We start from the raw sequence: 16,919 nt of genomic DNA, 5'->3' as shown, positions 1-16,919 counted from the left end.
CAGAAGCAAAACGATAGATAAATGAAAAGAGCTGCCCCCAAAGGTCGTTTATGTTTTCCCTTTCTATGATATATTTGTTTCCCCTTCTTGAATAGCTGTGCCGCGAGTATTTCCCCAACTTTTTCCCTAACCATAGTATTTTTCATTTATTTATTTCATGGCAGTTGAGTCGAACAATCAAGAGGTAATCAACTTAGGCACTCCTCACCCCACAGCACTGATCACTCCCACACCCACCGCCACTGCCACTTTCGATTGTTGTCTCTTCTTGGCAAACTTGAATTAAAATAGATTTGCCCAATTATTTCGAATTGCTACCAATTGAATTTACCAATTGTTTGCACAAGCCAAAAGGTTAAAGCTATTTGACTTTCCCACAAGCAGCACCACGTCCAGCCACCAGCCACCAGCCGCACCAACAACCCAACCAAACCCACCAAGTGGGTCAAACAGCTGCGCTCGTCTTGGCCTGGCCAAATTAAATGGAAATCGGTGTCATGCCATTGGCACATTTTGTCCAGCCAAAAAACAAACGAGAGAGAAAAAAACCAGAAAAACCGAAAACGAAAACAAACGAAATATATTAGAGCCGCAACGCAAACGCAAACGCAACGCGATGAAAGCCGCGCCAAGGTGTTGTTGGGTAAGGTAAGTGCCGTTGTAAGAGAGGGCTGCGGGCAGCACGGGGCGGGGTGTTGCCACAGCACACCCGCCTGACCACATAATCAATACTCGTATCGGGCAGCCGAAAGAAGGCAACTGTGACGTGTGCTGTAGCGGGGATTGTGCTAATTAGCATTCATCGTACAAGGCTGCTGCGCAATTGTTACGAATGTGTTAAGTCAACGCCGGCGGCGTTCGGGTGTAGAAGTGTCAAGAAGTGGCAGTGGCTCGGCCAGACTATCGGACATGGCAACAAAAACAAAAGCCGCTTCATTTGTATATGAAGCATGGCATGCAAATCGTATTGGTGAGGATGATGATGATGATTATGCAATTAGCGCCACACTCACACAAGGCGCATGCGTAATGTTAATCAATGGACACAGAGAGTGTGGCAATACAACCGATTCTAGCCGGTAGCCGCTAGTCGCTAGCCCCAGAGAAATGGGGAAACCCCGAACCGGAATTGGAATCCGAAAAACAAACGACTTAAGACACGAACTGGAGGCAGCCAAAAGGTGAACCCAAGCATATGTAAATGTTGCCCCGATAATTAGGTGATCCGCATAGCCAGTAGCTATTATGGTCACCTCCTCCGACCCGCCTACCAATTAACCAAAAACAAATAATTAAACAAAACAATCTGAATACATAATCATCGATTGGAGTTGAACCCATACACACACCCAAACCAAAAGAGGAAAAACTCTGAAAAAGAGCAACACAAGTTGAGAAATCATTTGCATATGGCGAGCATTTCGATTGACTTACATAAGCACGAGCCAGAGAAAAAACAAAAAAGGGGGCAGATAGGAAAGAAAGAAAGAAAGAAAGAAAGAAGAAAAATAAGATTTACATAAAGCATTAAAAAAGAAAATAAAAGCGAAGCAAACGAAGCTAACAAATCCATGGCCACGGTCACAATTTGGCGGAACTTGTTTTCCGACAACAGATCGTATATTTTTGGTTTTATTACATGATGAGAAAAGGGTCAGATCACAGTCCCAAAAACCGAAAAAAAAACAACAAACAAACCGGATCTGAGACAGCAGCAGCTCCTCAAAATTAAGTAATTTGTGTCACTCCCGAAAGAAAGTTCTCAACCGTAATAAATATATGGCACCTACTGTGTACATATGTATACATGCACAGCTTTATGTATAGTATGTACATATGTATCACATGCTCCAGAGAGCAGCCCAGCAATACGAGTTTCTCCGCTTATGCAATACTCGTAAGTCAGCCCTAAATTGAAAAAGCAAAATAAAATAAAACCATTTCAGGAAAACGAAAAAAAAAGTAAAGAGATGTTACAAAAACAACAAAAAAGAAGACGAGACGAGACGGCTTCAGTGTTCGGGCTTGCTGATAATGAAGTTCATGTCATCCCTACACACACAGCGATATATATCTTTTATAGTAAATATATTGTGTAGTCGAGACAAGACGTCGACGGAGCCATAAAAACGTTGCCAAATAATTTGTGGCTCAAGCTGCAGTTAACCAAATTGGGGTTAAGTTGCCTCAATGCGTCGCTTCTCCTTTTCTCTCTCTCTCTCTCTTTCTGCACATCTCTCCATTGTCTCTTCTTCCCCATTTCGTTTGCCCTTCTTTCACGCACTTTTATTGTCCGACTATTTATGTTTTCCGGCTTGTTGTTTCCTTCGTTTTTGCATTTCGTTGGCTTTAATTGCTTTATTGGCGACTTGACATGGTTTCTCGTCTTCAAGCAGCCTATTTATTATTCAAAGTCTGTTTGCTACTGCTTATATAATAATAATCGCGTTGTTCATTTGGAAATGGATTAAATAATCCGTTTGCAATGCAATATTGTTGAAAATGTTACTTTTAATTGTGTTATTGGGTCACAAGTTCAAAGCGGCAATTGAATCTTCCCATGGGATAGTCGATCTTTTTAAAAGCACATTCCCTTGAACTCCCATCAGTTTTTGGCATAGCCAAGTGTCAAATAGATGAAGTAATGGAAAATAAATTTCCCAGTAGACTGCAAAAATTCCTCTATCAAAAAGTCATTAAAATATTTGCATACCACATATGCTGCCTGGCCCAGGGGACAGCCCTGGCAAATTGACTCCAGCGGATTATGCACTCAGGCATGTGGCAAGCATTCGATTGCAAATATTTTGTAAGTTTAGCAAGAGACCCCCCGACCACGCCATGCACCCATGTCTGGGTTTGCGCTTTATGCATTTACTGGTGCAAGTATCTGCACCCGAAAGAGGCGTAGTGTGGGTATGCGATACGAGTGAATATGGTAAGATTTATTAGATAATGACGCTTTACTTTTGCACCATAAATAGTTTCTTTTTCTGTAGTTCGTGCGCGATGCGAATGTTGCAATGTGCAAATTATTTAATCGCCTGCCAGCGGTAAGTGTTGCCGCATAAGTGTCGATTCGATTTAATTGGTTTATCTATATCGATGGCTGACTGACTATCTTTGGTTGCTGACTTACCTTTAGTTAGGGTAAAGATCTGCAGAGGATTAATCCAATTTGAAGATGAGTTTTTAATGGTATTTTGTTGGGTTTTGGCCACAGTGGAACGACTGTGCAGAGGGAGAGAGAGAAATTGCATTAGGATCCAGATTACAAATTGCTTGCAATTTACGTTTACTATTTTTCTGTTTTCTTTGCACTTTTGTTTATTGTTTTGCTGCGTTTAGTTTCGTTGGATTTGGGTTTGCTTTGCCTTTGCTTTGCCTGGCGAAAAATAGTAATAATAAAGGCAAAAACTCTTTACTGCTGGCTGATCGGATCAGCAAACAAGCAGAAATATTGCTCAAAGTCGCTCGCTAGCAGCAACTGCGACTGCGACTCGGACTCCGACTCGGACTCCAATTGCAAAATCAAATCACTTTCACTGTCAGGCGGAGATCGAAGGAGAGTGGTGCGCCGAGAGAGTTGCTGTTTTGAAATTGAAGGCGAATGCGAGCTATATCCAATCCGTAGCACTCACACTTGCACCAACACTATAGTTATTGAGCTCTGCAACTACTTTACTCCTAATATCTCCTATCATTTGGGGCAGCTTAATTTGCGGTTTGATGACGCCTCTAGGTCCTGCGTCTTATCTTATCCTAAACACACACATACACACCCACAGAGTCACTCATGCACTTACAGCCAACGAACGAGGCTCGTGTGTAGCGGTAATTACGAACGCGAGCCGAACTGAGCTGGAGCTAGACACGACCTTCTTGAGCGGAGTCTCAAAGAAGTCTGAATTGAAGCGCAGGCGCCGAGCGACAGTAAGCTTAGCTTGCCGAGCTTTGCTAGCTGCTGCGCAGTCGCTGCTTGATCGGCTCTTTCCCTCGTTGTTGTTGTTGCTGTTGCTGTTGTTGCTGCTGCTTGTCTTCCTACTCTTCTGCGCTTTTTTCGGCCTGTGGAGTGTAGAGTGCGTTTGCACGAAAAATCAAAGCAAAGCAGAGCTTGGAAAACAGCTGTCCGTTCGGCTTCGGCTCTCCACCTTTGTCTCCCATCACCGATTAGGCAACAATAAATGCACAGACAAGCGTAAAAGATATGAAAGACGTGGATGGGGAGAGAGAGAGAGAGAGAAGAGTACTCGTACTGTAACAGCCACCGCATTGTACAAATAATACAAATTATTGCTCAATGCCGGCAGACGGCGACTTCGCCTTCTTCCCCACCATCTTTTACCTCGCTCCCTCCCTCCCCATCAATCAACTGCCCCGGCACCCGTTTCGTAAGCTGTAATTATGATATGAAGTCGTAAAGCATCATTGGCCGCCATGGTCAATAGTAAGTACCAGGCGGCCGAGTCCGAGTCCAAGACCGGGCATCGTTTTATTTCTGTTTTTTCTGCCCAAACATGACAGCCGCCAATTAAACATTTTCAGTTCATATTTGTCCAAAGCCTTCGGCCACAAAATACAAAACACAGAAAAAAGAACCCACAAATCACAAAAGCGTCGCAGCATTTAATGCCTTTTGACAGACTGTGACATGCTGTGACTCGACTTTGACAGCAAATTGCATTTGATTTGATTGAAAGGTGTGGAAGCGTGCGCCGTGTCCAGCTGCGGCTGCAGAGCAGACTTTCAGAGTAGAGCACAAGGGTACTGCGGCCCAGAGCTCATGGCCGGGTCGGGTGAGGAGAGGAGAGGAGAGGAAGAACTGGAACTGAAACTGAAACTGCACCGGAATGCATTCGATAGCTGAACATACACTAGAAGAAAGTCTGTAAGAGCTTACAAAGCCATTAAATGAAATTGTTTAGGAAACCACCAATTGGATTGTAATGGGGGAAGGTAAATCTAATTGAATGCATTGGTTCCCAGACCTTCCACAGCGGCCAACACTCTTTCGGGGGAGTTCAACAACTGATGATCTCTGTGGGAGGCCCCACAATGGTTCATTTCATCTGTTATCGCTTTGAGACTCCACTCGAGCGTTCAAGCTCGCACCGTGAATGCGAATGCTTAACAATTCAACGTCAAGGCTGGTCAGGGGAGCCTTGATCTTAAAACAGGGTGGCACGGGGTTTATCCCCACAGCATTCGGGTGCGTGAGTGTGTGCGAGTGGCGCCCATGCTTGCGGACGTGGACTGGCCTTTGGAAAACCACGCAGCGGTTACCATCGGCATCCATCGCATCCGCCGCCGCTTTCGGATGAATCATCCGGCAACGACTTTTTTTCGTGGATTTCTTCTATTTGTTTTTCGATTGCTGGTGCTGGGGCTGGTGCTGCTGCTTTTGTGGCTGCCCCTTGCTATTTAGCGGAGCTAAAAGTCCGTTTTGCTCTGGATTCGAACACTCGTTGAAGGCAAGTCGAAAGTGAAAGGAGCAGCAGCAGCAGCAGCAGCAGCGGCAGCGGCAGCATCGACAGCGGCACATTTCTTTATCTGTATCTGTGGCTGGTACGGCCACAGCTGCCCCTTGCGATGATGTTGCTGGGGGGTATGGCATGGCATTGGCATTGGTGCGGGTGCTGATGCTGATGCTGATGTTGCCCCAGCTTCCACATCAACATCAACTTCAACTCGAGTCCAGCTGCTGCTGCTGGCGGATGCTTGGGACAGTTGGAAAGTGTTTTCTGTAGCTTTACTTTTATGCGGTGAGGGCAAATATTTGCATACACACACTGCCACCGGCAGAGACCGCAAAGTCGAGTAGCAATTGCTCTTAATTTCGTGTGGCACAATTTCCAAAGGGGCGCTCTCGGCTCTGGCCTGTCCATAATTATGAATATTCATTAGTCTGCGGAGATAGACATTTGATTTGGCACCAGGAATTCGTGTGCCATTGGCGATTTCTCTCACCGCCGCCATGCAAATCAATGGCAATTGAAGCAACGCAAAAACGCTTGCCCCATCTCTACGCCACACACACCACAGATTGTTGCAACACAGACGTGGAATTGCAATGAGGAAGTGGCAATTTCGTGTTGTTGTACGCCTCTCACACCTCCAAGTAAAAGGCAAACAAAAATCGATAATTGAAAAAAAATATTTGCTGGCGGCGCAAAACTGCAACATTAGCATACATCCATTTGCCCCAAGCCCCCAAAGCAGCCACGAGGGTGTTCCAGTCGGCAGCGAGGTGCACACACCCTGTGTGCCACATGCAGGAAAAGATCCGCAAACGGGTATTGGCGTTGAGGCCTTGCGAATGCCATCATCACTTTCACCTGAAGGTGATATAATGGACACAGCCGCAGTCCCAGTCCCAGTCCCAGACCCAGTCCCTGACTTCGTCATGGGCAGAAGCAGAAGCAGCAGCAGCAGCAGCAGTTGCATTGACAGCTGTCCAGTGCTTTGTTGCTGTAATGATCTCCAGCTGCTCCAAACGAACGTGCGGATCATTAACTCCTGTAACCTACTATCCTCTCTATGCTGAGCCAGAAACCCATGATCCCATTTAGCACGCACAAAGTCCAGTTCCAACACAAGAACCTTTGGGCCCCGTCTGATCTAATCTGTTCGGATCTTTTGTTTTTGCACGATCGCTTCTAACGATTGTCAATAACACCTTCTAATTCGATTAGCGACGCTTGACAAATTGCCAACATTTAGCCAAAACAATTAGCAAATCTTCGGTTTGCATATCAAATAATAAATATCAGAATTACTTTAAGAAGCGCTCGGGTGTCAAAGGAGCGACCCAGGGGGGCGAAAGCGAGACGGGAAGAGACGCGTGGCTAGGACATTAAAAACTTTCCATTCCTGTGTGAAGATATATGTACGAGTGTGCACCGAGAGCCAGAGATCTGATCTGTTAATCACATCGTAGTGTCGGGCAGTCAGTCACTCAATGGTGATAGGGTCTCGGCCGGTCTGTGCCACGAGCCAAACTCGATCGCAAAAATTCGCGGCAATTAGTGAGCGGCCGTGGAAAAAAAACAAAAAGTCAACGAAAAGTCAACGTATCTGGAATGCTCTTGTGCGTTTCGAAATAAGATATAATTAAGCAGTTTAGAATGAGAACTATTGCCTCTAAGACACTTCCACATCGATGCACCACTCCGCTCTAAGATCAATTGAATCTCAGCTGAGATTTTATAAGTATTTTCCACATGAAAATATCATAAATCAATTTAAACAGAAGCAGCGGCAGAAGATAAAGAAGAGAGACGCCAAGCAGATCGCATTCCGTTGCGGCTTAGTCGGATCGGAATTACCAAATGGCATTTCCAGCCAGCAGACAATCGTGCAGCTGGAAATATTGTCTATCGATGGAGCTATGAATAGCCATTTAGATCTTTTTGTTTTGCATCTCCGCGACACTCCCTACTCTTTCTTATTTCCTCCTCTCTTTTTGTATTTCTTTTCGCTAATTACACAATTGTCTCTGCAGAGAGTTGTTTTTTTCTCTATGCTGGCAGCTGTACGAATACGAATCCGAATACGAATACGAATACGAATAGCTCTGGCTGCGACACATTTTTGTGGGACAAGTGGGGGCTTATACAACGCAGACTTTTGATGGGATGCATGCGTAACCGAGGGTGTTTTGTGTGCAGCTGCTTTATGCGGCCTTATGCCAGCATTTTCCTTTTGAAATATGACAAGAAATATGTATATGGCGGCTGTCACACACTCGGAGATGGAGCGACTCCTCCCCGCGGCCCATATCTCAGTCGTCTGCGCTCGTTGAGCACCCTAAAAAGCTCATAAAGTTAAGCGCAAGAAATTATGTTGAGTAAAACGTAATTGTCTGGGAGGGAAGATGCCAGCCAATCTCATACTCACTTACTCCTATGTGGAAAGACGTTTAATTTGCACATTAGTGCGTGGGACGATAAGGCATATCCACAGGGAAATGGCGCCCAGGTTTCGTAAGCCCTTCTCCAACTACGTCTACATTTGGGACCTAGAAAATTGGCCAGCCCAACGCGCTGACAGTGCAAGGAATTTCATAAGTCGCAGCTGAAACTGGCAATAAAATTGGCTCGCTTTTCACAATAGTTTGGCGTAGTAAAACCGTTTTTGGCATCGGGCCAGGAAATTGTGTGTTTTGGTCTATTAAAATACAATTTTGCAAACGGCAAACGCTTTTGCCTTTCATTGCTGGATGGCTGATAACTAATACAATTCATTCGATGCGATGCGATGCTCTGGGATATTCATAAACAAACATTTCCTCATTGCAGCAGCCGCTTACTTCATCGATCAGTCTGCCAGCCGATCGATCGATCGATCAGTTAGTTTGTTAGTCGTAGTTTCAGTTAGTCAACGGCAGACAGGCCTGCTGACAAACCAATTCAAGAGCTAATCCCAGCCGAGCCAAAGGCCAAACGGAACCGATCTGTCTCGGACAATCAAAGTGCAATCAGCTCGTTCAAGTGGCACAAGCCACAACCAAAATAGTTGCGGATATGATGACTTTGCTACGGCTGCCGCTGCCGCCGTATTTTTTTGTGGCAGCCAACAAAATATTCATTAAAATTGAAAGAAATGAGCGAAAATGAAAGTAAAATACATTTTTTTCTTCTGTTTTTCAAGAGGCACCCAGCTTGTGGGCTTCGGCATCGCTCGCTTCTTGGCCATTTTTTGGCGATGATGTCAACATAATTTCTCCACCTACACAGCGGGCTGTGCCGCTCTCTCTCTCTGCCTCTGTCTACTCTGACCCCTTGTCGTCAGCGCCTGATTGTGGACTTTAATTGAAGGCGAGCACGCGCTTACATAAGACCTGGCCGACCCACTCGACCCCATGTTCGTGCCTTCAGTCTTTTGTTTTTGCGGCATTCGCCATGCCGGGAAGCTACCGCAGAAACGCTTTTAGCTCTTTGCATTAACATGAGAAGTATATTCTGAGCATAATGGAGGTGGTCCAAGTTCCACAACATCAACAAGAGCGAAGCTGTCTCTGCAGTAAATCAAATGAAATGCAACAAATGATAGTGATTTTGTCGTTGTAATCGCAGCAAAAAGAAAGGTTAATCAAACGAGAAAACCAACGAGATGAGGGAAAAACAAAACAAAGTGCCTGCAGGTTCCGTAGTCCGAGGTCCGTTGCCGCCTTCCAGCAGTGCGTCTACATAATGTTTATTTCGAGCATCGGCTCCAGCATTGGCATCTGGCATTCGGATTTCTGTGGCTGTAACATTTTATTGTTTATTGTTTTTTATTCGCGCTGCCGCGCTGCCATCATCACAGCGCGCGTCATAATATACATAATTTCTTAATTGCTTGGGGTCAGCTGTGGTCTTGGATGATGGTGGTGATGGTTGGTTTCGGTTTGGTTTGGTTTGGTTGGGCTGAAAGAGTGTCTGGCCGGGACGGGCCGTGCCGGGTCCAAGACGTGCTGTGGCTGTTGCCTCTTCTGGTTTTCCTCTTGTGGTTTTTTGGGGCGCCTCGCTGCGGCAGCTGGCAGAAAGCACAGCATGAGATTTCGTCAAATAATCATAATTTTTGCGCGAACGCGTGACGCTGATGATGATCTGCAGTTTCCTCTCCGGCTCCATCTTCCTGCATCTGCATACACACACTCAAAGCACTCAAAGCAGAGTCTCTCGCAATGAAAGTTAGGTCTGGGGCTGAAGCAAAGCGTAATTACTGTGCGGCAGGCTGGTCGAATTCAATTTTGCACACAGATGGGGCAGCTATAAAAGCGATCGCAAACCTCATTTGGCTTGATCGGAGAAAATGCACGAGTAATGGGCAGCAGCATGGGTGCATCAGCATGGGCAGAATAGTTGTGGCAGAATAACATAAAAGTTTATGCTAATTTAACGAAGGCATTCCACTGCCCATAAAACTAATAATAATCCCACCATCAACGCTGGTCCAGCCAATGGATTTCTCTCTTGCCACTTCGGCAGATCCTCCTTATAAGCTGATGGTCTTTAGTCAATGGAAGATCTTCACTCAACAATGGACACACGTAACGCAGCCATTTCGGGGGCTTAGTCCATTCCCTCCGTGATACCCCACACACAATACGCAAAAACAGAAACTATTCACTTGCGAATCCGCCACTCGGACTCCAACTTGAGTTGAATTCCGTTTGTGTTTGCTCGCTAGTTCGCTGTTCGGTTTCTGTGGACAAGATCAATGTTAAAGTATTTGCCGGCGAACGTGCCTGATGAATATGTAAACAAAATTCGCGTATAACACTTCCCCACACAAATACATAAATGTGTACATACTTGTACATTCATGTACATATATATCTCATTTTGGGTTAATGCTAATGTTAATGTGAATGCATTCGGTGATGGGCAATTTAAAAAAGTTCACCAAATTGTCTGACATCGAAATGCAAATTTAATTTGACTTGTTTTCCCTTTGCGGTTTCCGTTTTTGCTCTTTTCTCCTCGGCAGCTGCCACACACGTACCCACACAGCTGTACATATTTATGCATAAATTGGGCACTTAAGTCTTTATGCTCTTGGTGAGGGTATGCCCAGCTTTGAAGGAAGGTTTCCCGTCTGTAGAGTAATCTTTTTGGCTATCTACCTTTTCGCGTTTGCTGGAAACTACTGCCAGCGTACATGCCGCTTCGGTGTTCCTCATTTCAATGTACTCGTACGTACGTACATGGGTAAGGCAGTGAGTAAATCCAAGAGAAATGCCTGACTGATGGCGTGGGTGCCTTTCACTCAACTCCGTTGCGGGGCTGGCAGCCGTGCAATGTGCCATGTCAAAGTTGGACTCGGCTCGTGTGTGGCTGTGGCTGTGGCTGCAACTGGAAATGATTCAATTTCACGACCATTCATTCCGCTTGGAGGACGCGTTTTGGCGCAATTAGCAAGCGGCAGGCAAGGGGCTCACGCACGCAATGCATGCAGCTGCCACGCCCACTGACGCCCACAGACAAAAAGGAAATCCAATCGAGGGAAAAGGCACTCGTCCGGCTAAATGTGAAACGCCCGCCATCAGGCAGCTGTCAGGAGGGGAGACAGTGTTTAGTGGAAGGAAGGGCTCCGCCGACCTTGCAGCGGCCGCGCCGCCGACTGCTCCACAATTTGATGGGCTTGGACTTTGTCGTGGCTAATGACCGCACGAAGGCGGACACTGAGACAGAGGCACAGAATCGCTGACCTTTCGCCAGTTCGAGTCCGAGCATTGTGCATGGACGCGACTTGACGCGCAGCAACTGAAGCGAAGCGCCGACCACTCCAGCCCAAAGTCCGGTATGACGGAGACCCAGCTTGGCGCTGCCTGAGATCCAGCCTGTGGCTTGGCTAAATGTTGACAGCTGCAAGAGTGCTTCGGATGTGGATGTGGACGCAATCAAGCGGCGAGCATAACGCACAGCGGGCAGCGGTCGGCGGTCGGCGGTGCGCTTCGATGAGCTTCAGCCGGGAACGGAACGGAATGGCTCTCGGATTGCGACACTTCAACTCAAGCAAAGCAGCCACCACCTCCGCCCTGCACTGCCACAGGTTGCCAGCTATCCGCTGTGGCCGGGGTAGCCATCAAATATATGGTCAAACATCAAAATGGCCAATGGCCGAAACAAATTTTACGGCTGACTGGCACTCAATTGAGAAATTCTTTCAATCTCTGCGAAACTTTACTCTTTAGGCAATATTCAAATTGTTCTTAGGCAATAAAGGCAATTTACAAATGAAATGCCCTTGAAAATACGCTGGTCGGACGCTATTTTATTTGAAAAATAATTTGAATCTTGGATTCTGCGCGCCTTCAACAGCACTGCTTTCATCCCCCTCGCACATACGTGTTCGCCCTTTGTACATGTGCAAGCGCAATAAGGCAAGAGTGCAAGCGGGATGGCAGTAGCGGCATGAACTAGTTCTGTGAACAAACAAAAACGTAACGTAACGCGCGCTTGAATTCAAATTTGAATTTTGTTTTCTTTTATTAATATTTCGATAAAATTGCATATAACTCAAAGAACAAATGTTGACTGTGGAATGGCACACCTCAAACAATTTCTGCAAATAGAAAGCACATCATTGGCATGAATACATGAAGCAAAACCAATTTACTCACTTTTCTTGGTGGAGGTCCAACCAATTTTGGCATTTGCCTGCCTGTTGTGATTCTTCAGCCAATTCAAGACGGGCTCATAGTACTCCAGAAGTGCCACGCTGCTGAGGCTGGCGTTATTTGGCAATATTTTGCTCACAACCTCCTTCCAGGGCCGCGTGGAGCCCAGAGACATCATTGATCTGGGAAGGGAATGGAATGATAAACCGAATTAAAGTGCAAGTTCCACTTGGAAGAGAAGGAAAACCTTGCCTTAGATCATTTCCCACAGCATTGTTTCCATAGAAATCGCAATTGTGGAGCTGCCCGGTGTGGTGGCTCTTCTGGCAGAGGGCGCGATAGAACTGATAGCCCAAAATCTCGGAGATGAATTTCCTGCAGGCGAGGGATCGACTTTAAACACTTTCTTGTACACACTGAAAGGCCACTCACTGGGTCTGGAAATTCTGATCGATGTTCACGTAGAATTTGTAGGGAAAATCGATGGCTCCCTCGGCGCGGTCCGATGGCGGCTCAATGCCCGCATGCAGCTCCAGCAGTCGCCAGTAGTGCCTGTTGACCGTGTCCATGTCCACGGTGTCGTTCAGCAGATCGTGCATCACCTTGGTGTGCACATAGTACAGGGGAATGTTGAGGACCGTGTGGATGCTCTGGCCAGAGAAGGATTCTTACGTTAGTCGAAGCATAAACTCAGCTGAAGCCACCACTCACCATTCGAAACAGTCGATTCATCAGAGCCTTCGCGGTGAACTGCACGCCCTTGGCCAGTCCGCGTCCGGTCAGATGGGCGGGCGACGAGGCAGAGAGGACAACCGCCTCGCCCACGGGGAACTCCAGGTTGTATGCCTTGAAGTAGTACGAGGGCAGTCGGCTCTTCTGGTTGGCGTAGTAGACGCGTGCCATGTGGCTGTGGTACTGCATCAGTTTCCTGAAGCTCACCTTCTCACAGTACATGAGATAAACGTGCGGGGTCAGGTCGAAGATGGAGGGGCGACAGTCGTCGTCCGGCTTGTCCTCGTTTGGCTCCCTGATCTGATTCTTGTGGAAGTCGGCGGAGAGTGGCTGGAAGCCCAGCGATGTGTAGAAGCTCTCGGACTCATTGATCAGCGCCTTGGCACTGAGATGCGACACGAAGTCATCGTACTGCGGCAGCTCCGAGCGCGGAAAGAACTCCTCCAGCACACTGTCGGGGCCCCAGGCCTGCTCGAGTACCTGTTGGAAGAGGTGATCGGGTATGGGTCCATTGGGATCGATCACATCGGCTCCGTACTTCTTGAACAGCTGCTGGCGGACAAAGGAGTGCAGCTGCTGATAGAAGGGCTTCAGCTCCGCCATCGCCTGCTCCATCTGCTGCAGCAGCTCGTGGCTGTCGAAGCGGTACCAGAGCTTGTGCACGGGCACCTCCAGGATCTTGGCCGCCTTCTGATACGACTGCACGATGGTGTAGAAATTGAGGGAGGCCCAGAGCTGGTTCTTCTCGCGCCACGTCTCCCAGTAGTACTTCAACTCGTCCGCGTCCTTGCTCTGCTGCACGATCCGCTGTATGTCCGGGTAGTAGGCAATGGGACTGTCGTCCTCGTCGGGCATATTGGCCCCGCCCAGATACGGCTCAATGTCCTTGTCCGTGGAGAGGGTCTGCAGGGCCACCAGATTCATCTGCACCGACGAAAAGTAGTCATCCCCGAGCACAAAGAGATCGCCAACGCTGCGCAGTTCCTGCAGAGCGTGCCTCGACTCTGCGTTTTGGACTCTGCTCAGATCGAAGCCGCCGGACTGCCGCGAAATGCTGACCAGCTCGTCGGCGATCCGCTTCACATTTGTCAGCTTCGTGAAGAGCGCCTCGAAGTCGTCCTCATTGTTGGCCGAGTACGTCTCGGCGGCTATTTCATTGTAAAACTTGTAGTAGCGCGCACTCGACTGATCAATGAACGTCTTGGCCTCGAGGTCATAGTTGGCAGCGGCGGATGAGAGCTGGTGAGAGTGTGGAATTAGGCACAGATTAGGCAATCTCCATGCGATGGTGTTGGATGCTTACGCCAATGGCTGCTATCAACACCAGGGATAGACTCTGGAGGTGGCTCATCTCAAATCGGTTTCACTTTCGCACTTGACGCTGGATGTGCTGGAACAGCACTGAGCCGCCCATGGGCATGGGGCAAACATTTAAAGCTTTTTTCCCCCGAGGCTGCTGATAAGCGCAACCAGAGGCCATCGCAGTGTTCGTAATTGAGAACAAAAGTGGCTTTGTGGAATGCCGTGATGTCTTGTTTATTCTGGGGCTAGTGGCTCAATAAAGATGCAATAGATTGCTAAAAGTAATAAGAGTACGAGTATATCTAGTGATGTGCAAGGCCGTCGTCAGGGTGGATGTCCATTTGCGGTTGTGGGTCAGCGGATTCAGCGGGTCTGGCGCGTGACCGTGCGGTTCTCGTGGCGAATGCTCACGTCCACGATGCTCATGTTGGGCGTGAGGAAGTTCACCAGACGATCGGCACCAGTGCGGGGCAGTCTGTCGAACGGATAGCCCATGGCCTGGCGATCCGGGTACAGGCGATCGCGAACGCCACAGTAGGAGGCGGCATCGCTGCAGCGGCCCACCAGTTGCTGGTCAACCTAGAGGAGAAGCAATTAGATATATGAATACCAGAGAGTGCTCGATCACTCACCCTGTCGTTCTCGTAGTTGGAAATCATGACAAACAGATCGCAGGGCAGACCCTCGGGCAGGCCCTTGGGTATGAGCATGTGATTGGGCCAGCCGCAGCCGCAGAAGTTGAACTCGAGTTCCTCGGGTGAGCCGGTGGTGGGGCGATTGGCGTCCAGATTGCGGAAGGTGCGCTCGAAGGGAATCGTCACGCTGGACTCCGTGGAGCGGCGGCGAATGGTGTTGGGTCCGGGATTCAGGGACACCACAAACTTGTCCAGCTCGACCATCATGAGGCGCTGCTCGCGCAGCAGCATGGGCTGGCCACGCTCGTCGTTCTTGGGGGCCATGAAGATGCGGCAGTAGCCGAAGCGCTGGGCTCCTCCCTCGTTGTTCGCGTTGATGGTGTAGGTGAAGGGCAGGTGCTGCAGATGGCTGAAGCGGGCGAAGACATTGCCGCGGGGCAGAAAGTCGAAGCCGCGCGACAGATCCACGTCCGACTGCTGCCAGAAGGTGCTCAGGGCATTGGCCTGTCCCCCATTGGTGGCCACCTGAATGCCCGTGATCGAGATGCCGGTGTAGTTCAGCTGGGTGTCCGTGTAGGCGGGCAGGCGGGACTTGTGCTCCTGGAAGATGCGATCGATGTACGCATGCCACTTGTAGAAGACGGGATCACGCATGGCCGTGGACACATCGCCCATCACGCCGAAGGACTCCAAGTGCTTGTTGCTGGGATCGTGGGAGTACGAGATGAATGTGTGCCCATTGTTGTGCAAGTCTCCATACTGAAAAGGTTCCATGAGTAATGGGCAACAGAAAGGGAGGGGCATGTGCTGCTTACCAACACCCGATTGGGCGACAGAATCGATGCTTCGATCATGTTGCCCAGATGATCAATGCCCCTGGCCTCGTCCAGTGGAATGCGTGTGCCACGCTCCTAAGAATCAAATTCAAATTAATGTTTCTGCTTAGCAGAATCTTCCCGTTTCACTCACATCCATGACGAATCCTTGGTGGATGGCCTCGTAGATGCGATCGCGCCAGCGCTCCAGATCCCCGATTTCCACATTCAGTTGATCGGCCTCGCGGTTCAGGTCGCTGAGGCGGGTGTTCTCGAAGCGTGGCGGCCAGGCGCGACTGGCTACCAGGGAGTCCATCTTGGGGAAGTATCCCTCGGCAATGGGTTCGCGCAAGTTGTTGAACGGCTGGACACGGGACAAGTTGTTGCTGAAGCGCTCCATGTTGTAGCGGGCGATGACCTGCTGGTGCATGTAGTAGAAGAGTTCGCCACGACGATCCTTGGCGACGATGCTGCGGTCGGTGGCCTCGAAGGGGTACACCAGATGCCAGTGCCAGTGGTGCAGATTGATGCCCAAGTCCTCGCGGAAGTACCACAGGCGGTGCTCGGGGTCCAGGTCGGAGGCCGTGTAGTCGCGGGGAATGGTGATGGGCATCCGCGAGCCGGATTGCACCACGAAGGACTCCTCCCGCAGCTGGCGCATCACCTGCGAATCGATGAAGCGATCGGGGAAGGTCTGCGAGAAGGAGGGCAGGTCCAGGCCCTGCGTGTCCGGCCGATGGAGCAGAGCCACCGACAGGGCGTAGTTGAAGAGGACCGGATTGACGCGATCCCTGGCGTAGACGGCCACGCTCTGCAGATCGTCCACGGAGCGCATGTTCATGAAGATGTCGATCAGGCGGCCGGCAATGCGTCGGTGCTTGGGCAGGAACAGGGAGAACTGCTCGTCGCGGCCCAGCGACATGGGGATGCGCAGATCCGGAATGGAGATCTCTCGCACCGGCACCCGCTGCTCCACTTTCTCGCCGACACGGCTCTGCACCTCGTTGCTGATGGGACGGTAGCGGTCGGTGAGGAAGGAGTCCGGCACATCGAACACCGTCACCTTCTTGCCCTTGTCCATGAAGACGGGCTCGGTGGGATGGTCGAAGAGCAGCAGCAGATTCTTCTTGTCAGCCATTTTGGATGATTTGAATGTGGAGCCTGGTCCACTTGGATTGTCGGTGGAGTATGGTGTCACTGGAAGCGATGAAACTTCACAACTGTGACTGAAGAGTGGAAAGTCTAGCCGTTTTATAGCACCCCAAGCCCGGTTCCTGTTATCACCCACAGAGAGAAGGAGCCTGGGAATGCGGTCTGGAGCGGAGAAAT

At 49.0% G+C, this 16,919-nt stretch overlaps 2 protein-coding genes across 2 annotated transcripts; both read right to left on the bottom strand.

The window, feature by feature from the left end:
- Positions 1-11,950: 11,950 nt before the first annotated feature.
- On the bottom strand, positions 11,951-14,229 carry LOC117890057 (angiotensin-converting enzyme). Its single transcript, XM_034794689.1, has 6 exons — positions 14,142-14,229; positions 12,818-14,077; positions 12,539-12,756; positions 12,359-12,481; positions 12,110-12,288; positions 11,951-12,051 (listed from the first exon to the last, which is right to left on the bottom strand). The coding sequence occupies exons 1-6, from the start codon at positions 14,187-14,189 to the stop codon at positions 12,041-12,043; spliced, it is 1,839 nt and encodes a 612-aa protein (XP_034650580.1). The 5' UTR covers positions 14,190-14,229; the 3' UTR covers positions 11,951-12,040.
- Positions 14,230-14,349: 120 nt separating this feature from the next.
- On the bottom strand, positions 14,350-16,807 carry LOC117890056 (phenoloxidase 2). Its single transcript, XM_034794687.1, has 4 exons — positions 15,745-16,807; positions 15,591-15,686; positions 14,773-15,534; positions 14,350-14,719 (listed from the first exon to the last, which is right to left on the bottom strand). The coding sequence occupies exons 1-4, from the start codon at positions 16,726-16,728 to the stop codon at positions 14,504-14,506; spliced, it is 2,058 nt and encodes a 685-aa protein (XP_034650578.1). The 5' UTR covers positions 16,729-16,807; the 3' UTR covers positions 14,350-14,503.
- Between the last annotated feature and the right edge of the window lie 112 nt (positions 16,808-16,919).

Source organism: Drosophila subobscura, chromosome E (assembly GCF_008121235.1).
Source record: "Drosophila subobscura isolate 14011-0131.10 chromosome E, UCBerk_Dsub_1.0, whole genome shotgun sequence".
NCBI lineage: Eukaryota > Metazoa > Arthropoda > Insecta > Diptera > Drosophilidae > Drosophila > Drosophila subobscura.
This window is presented reverse-complemented; position numbering and strand designations above follow the sequence as displayed.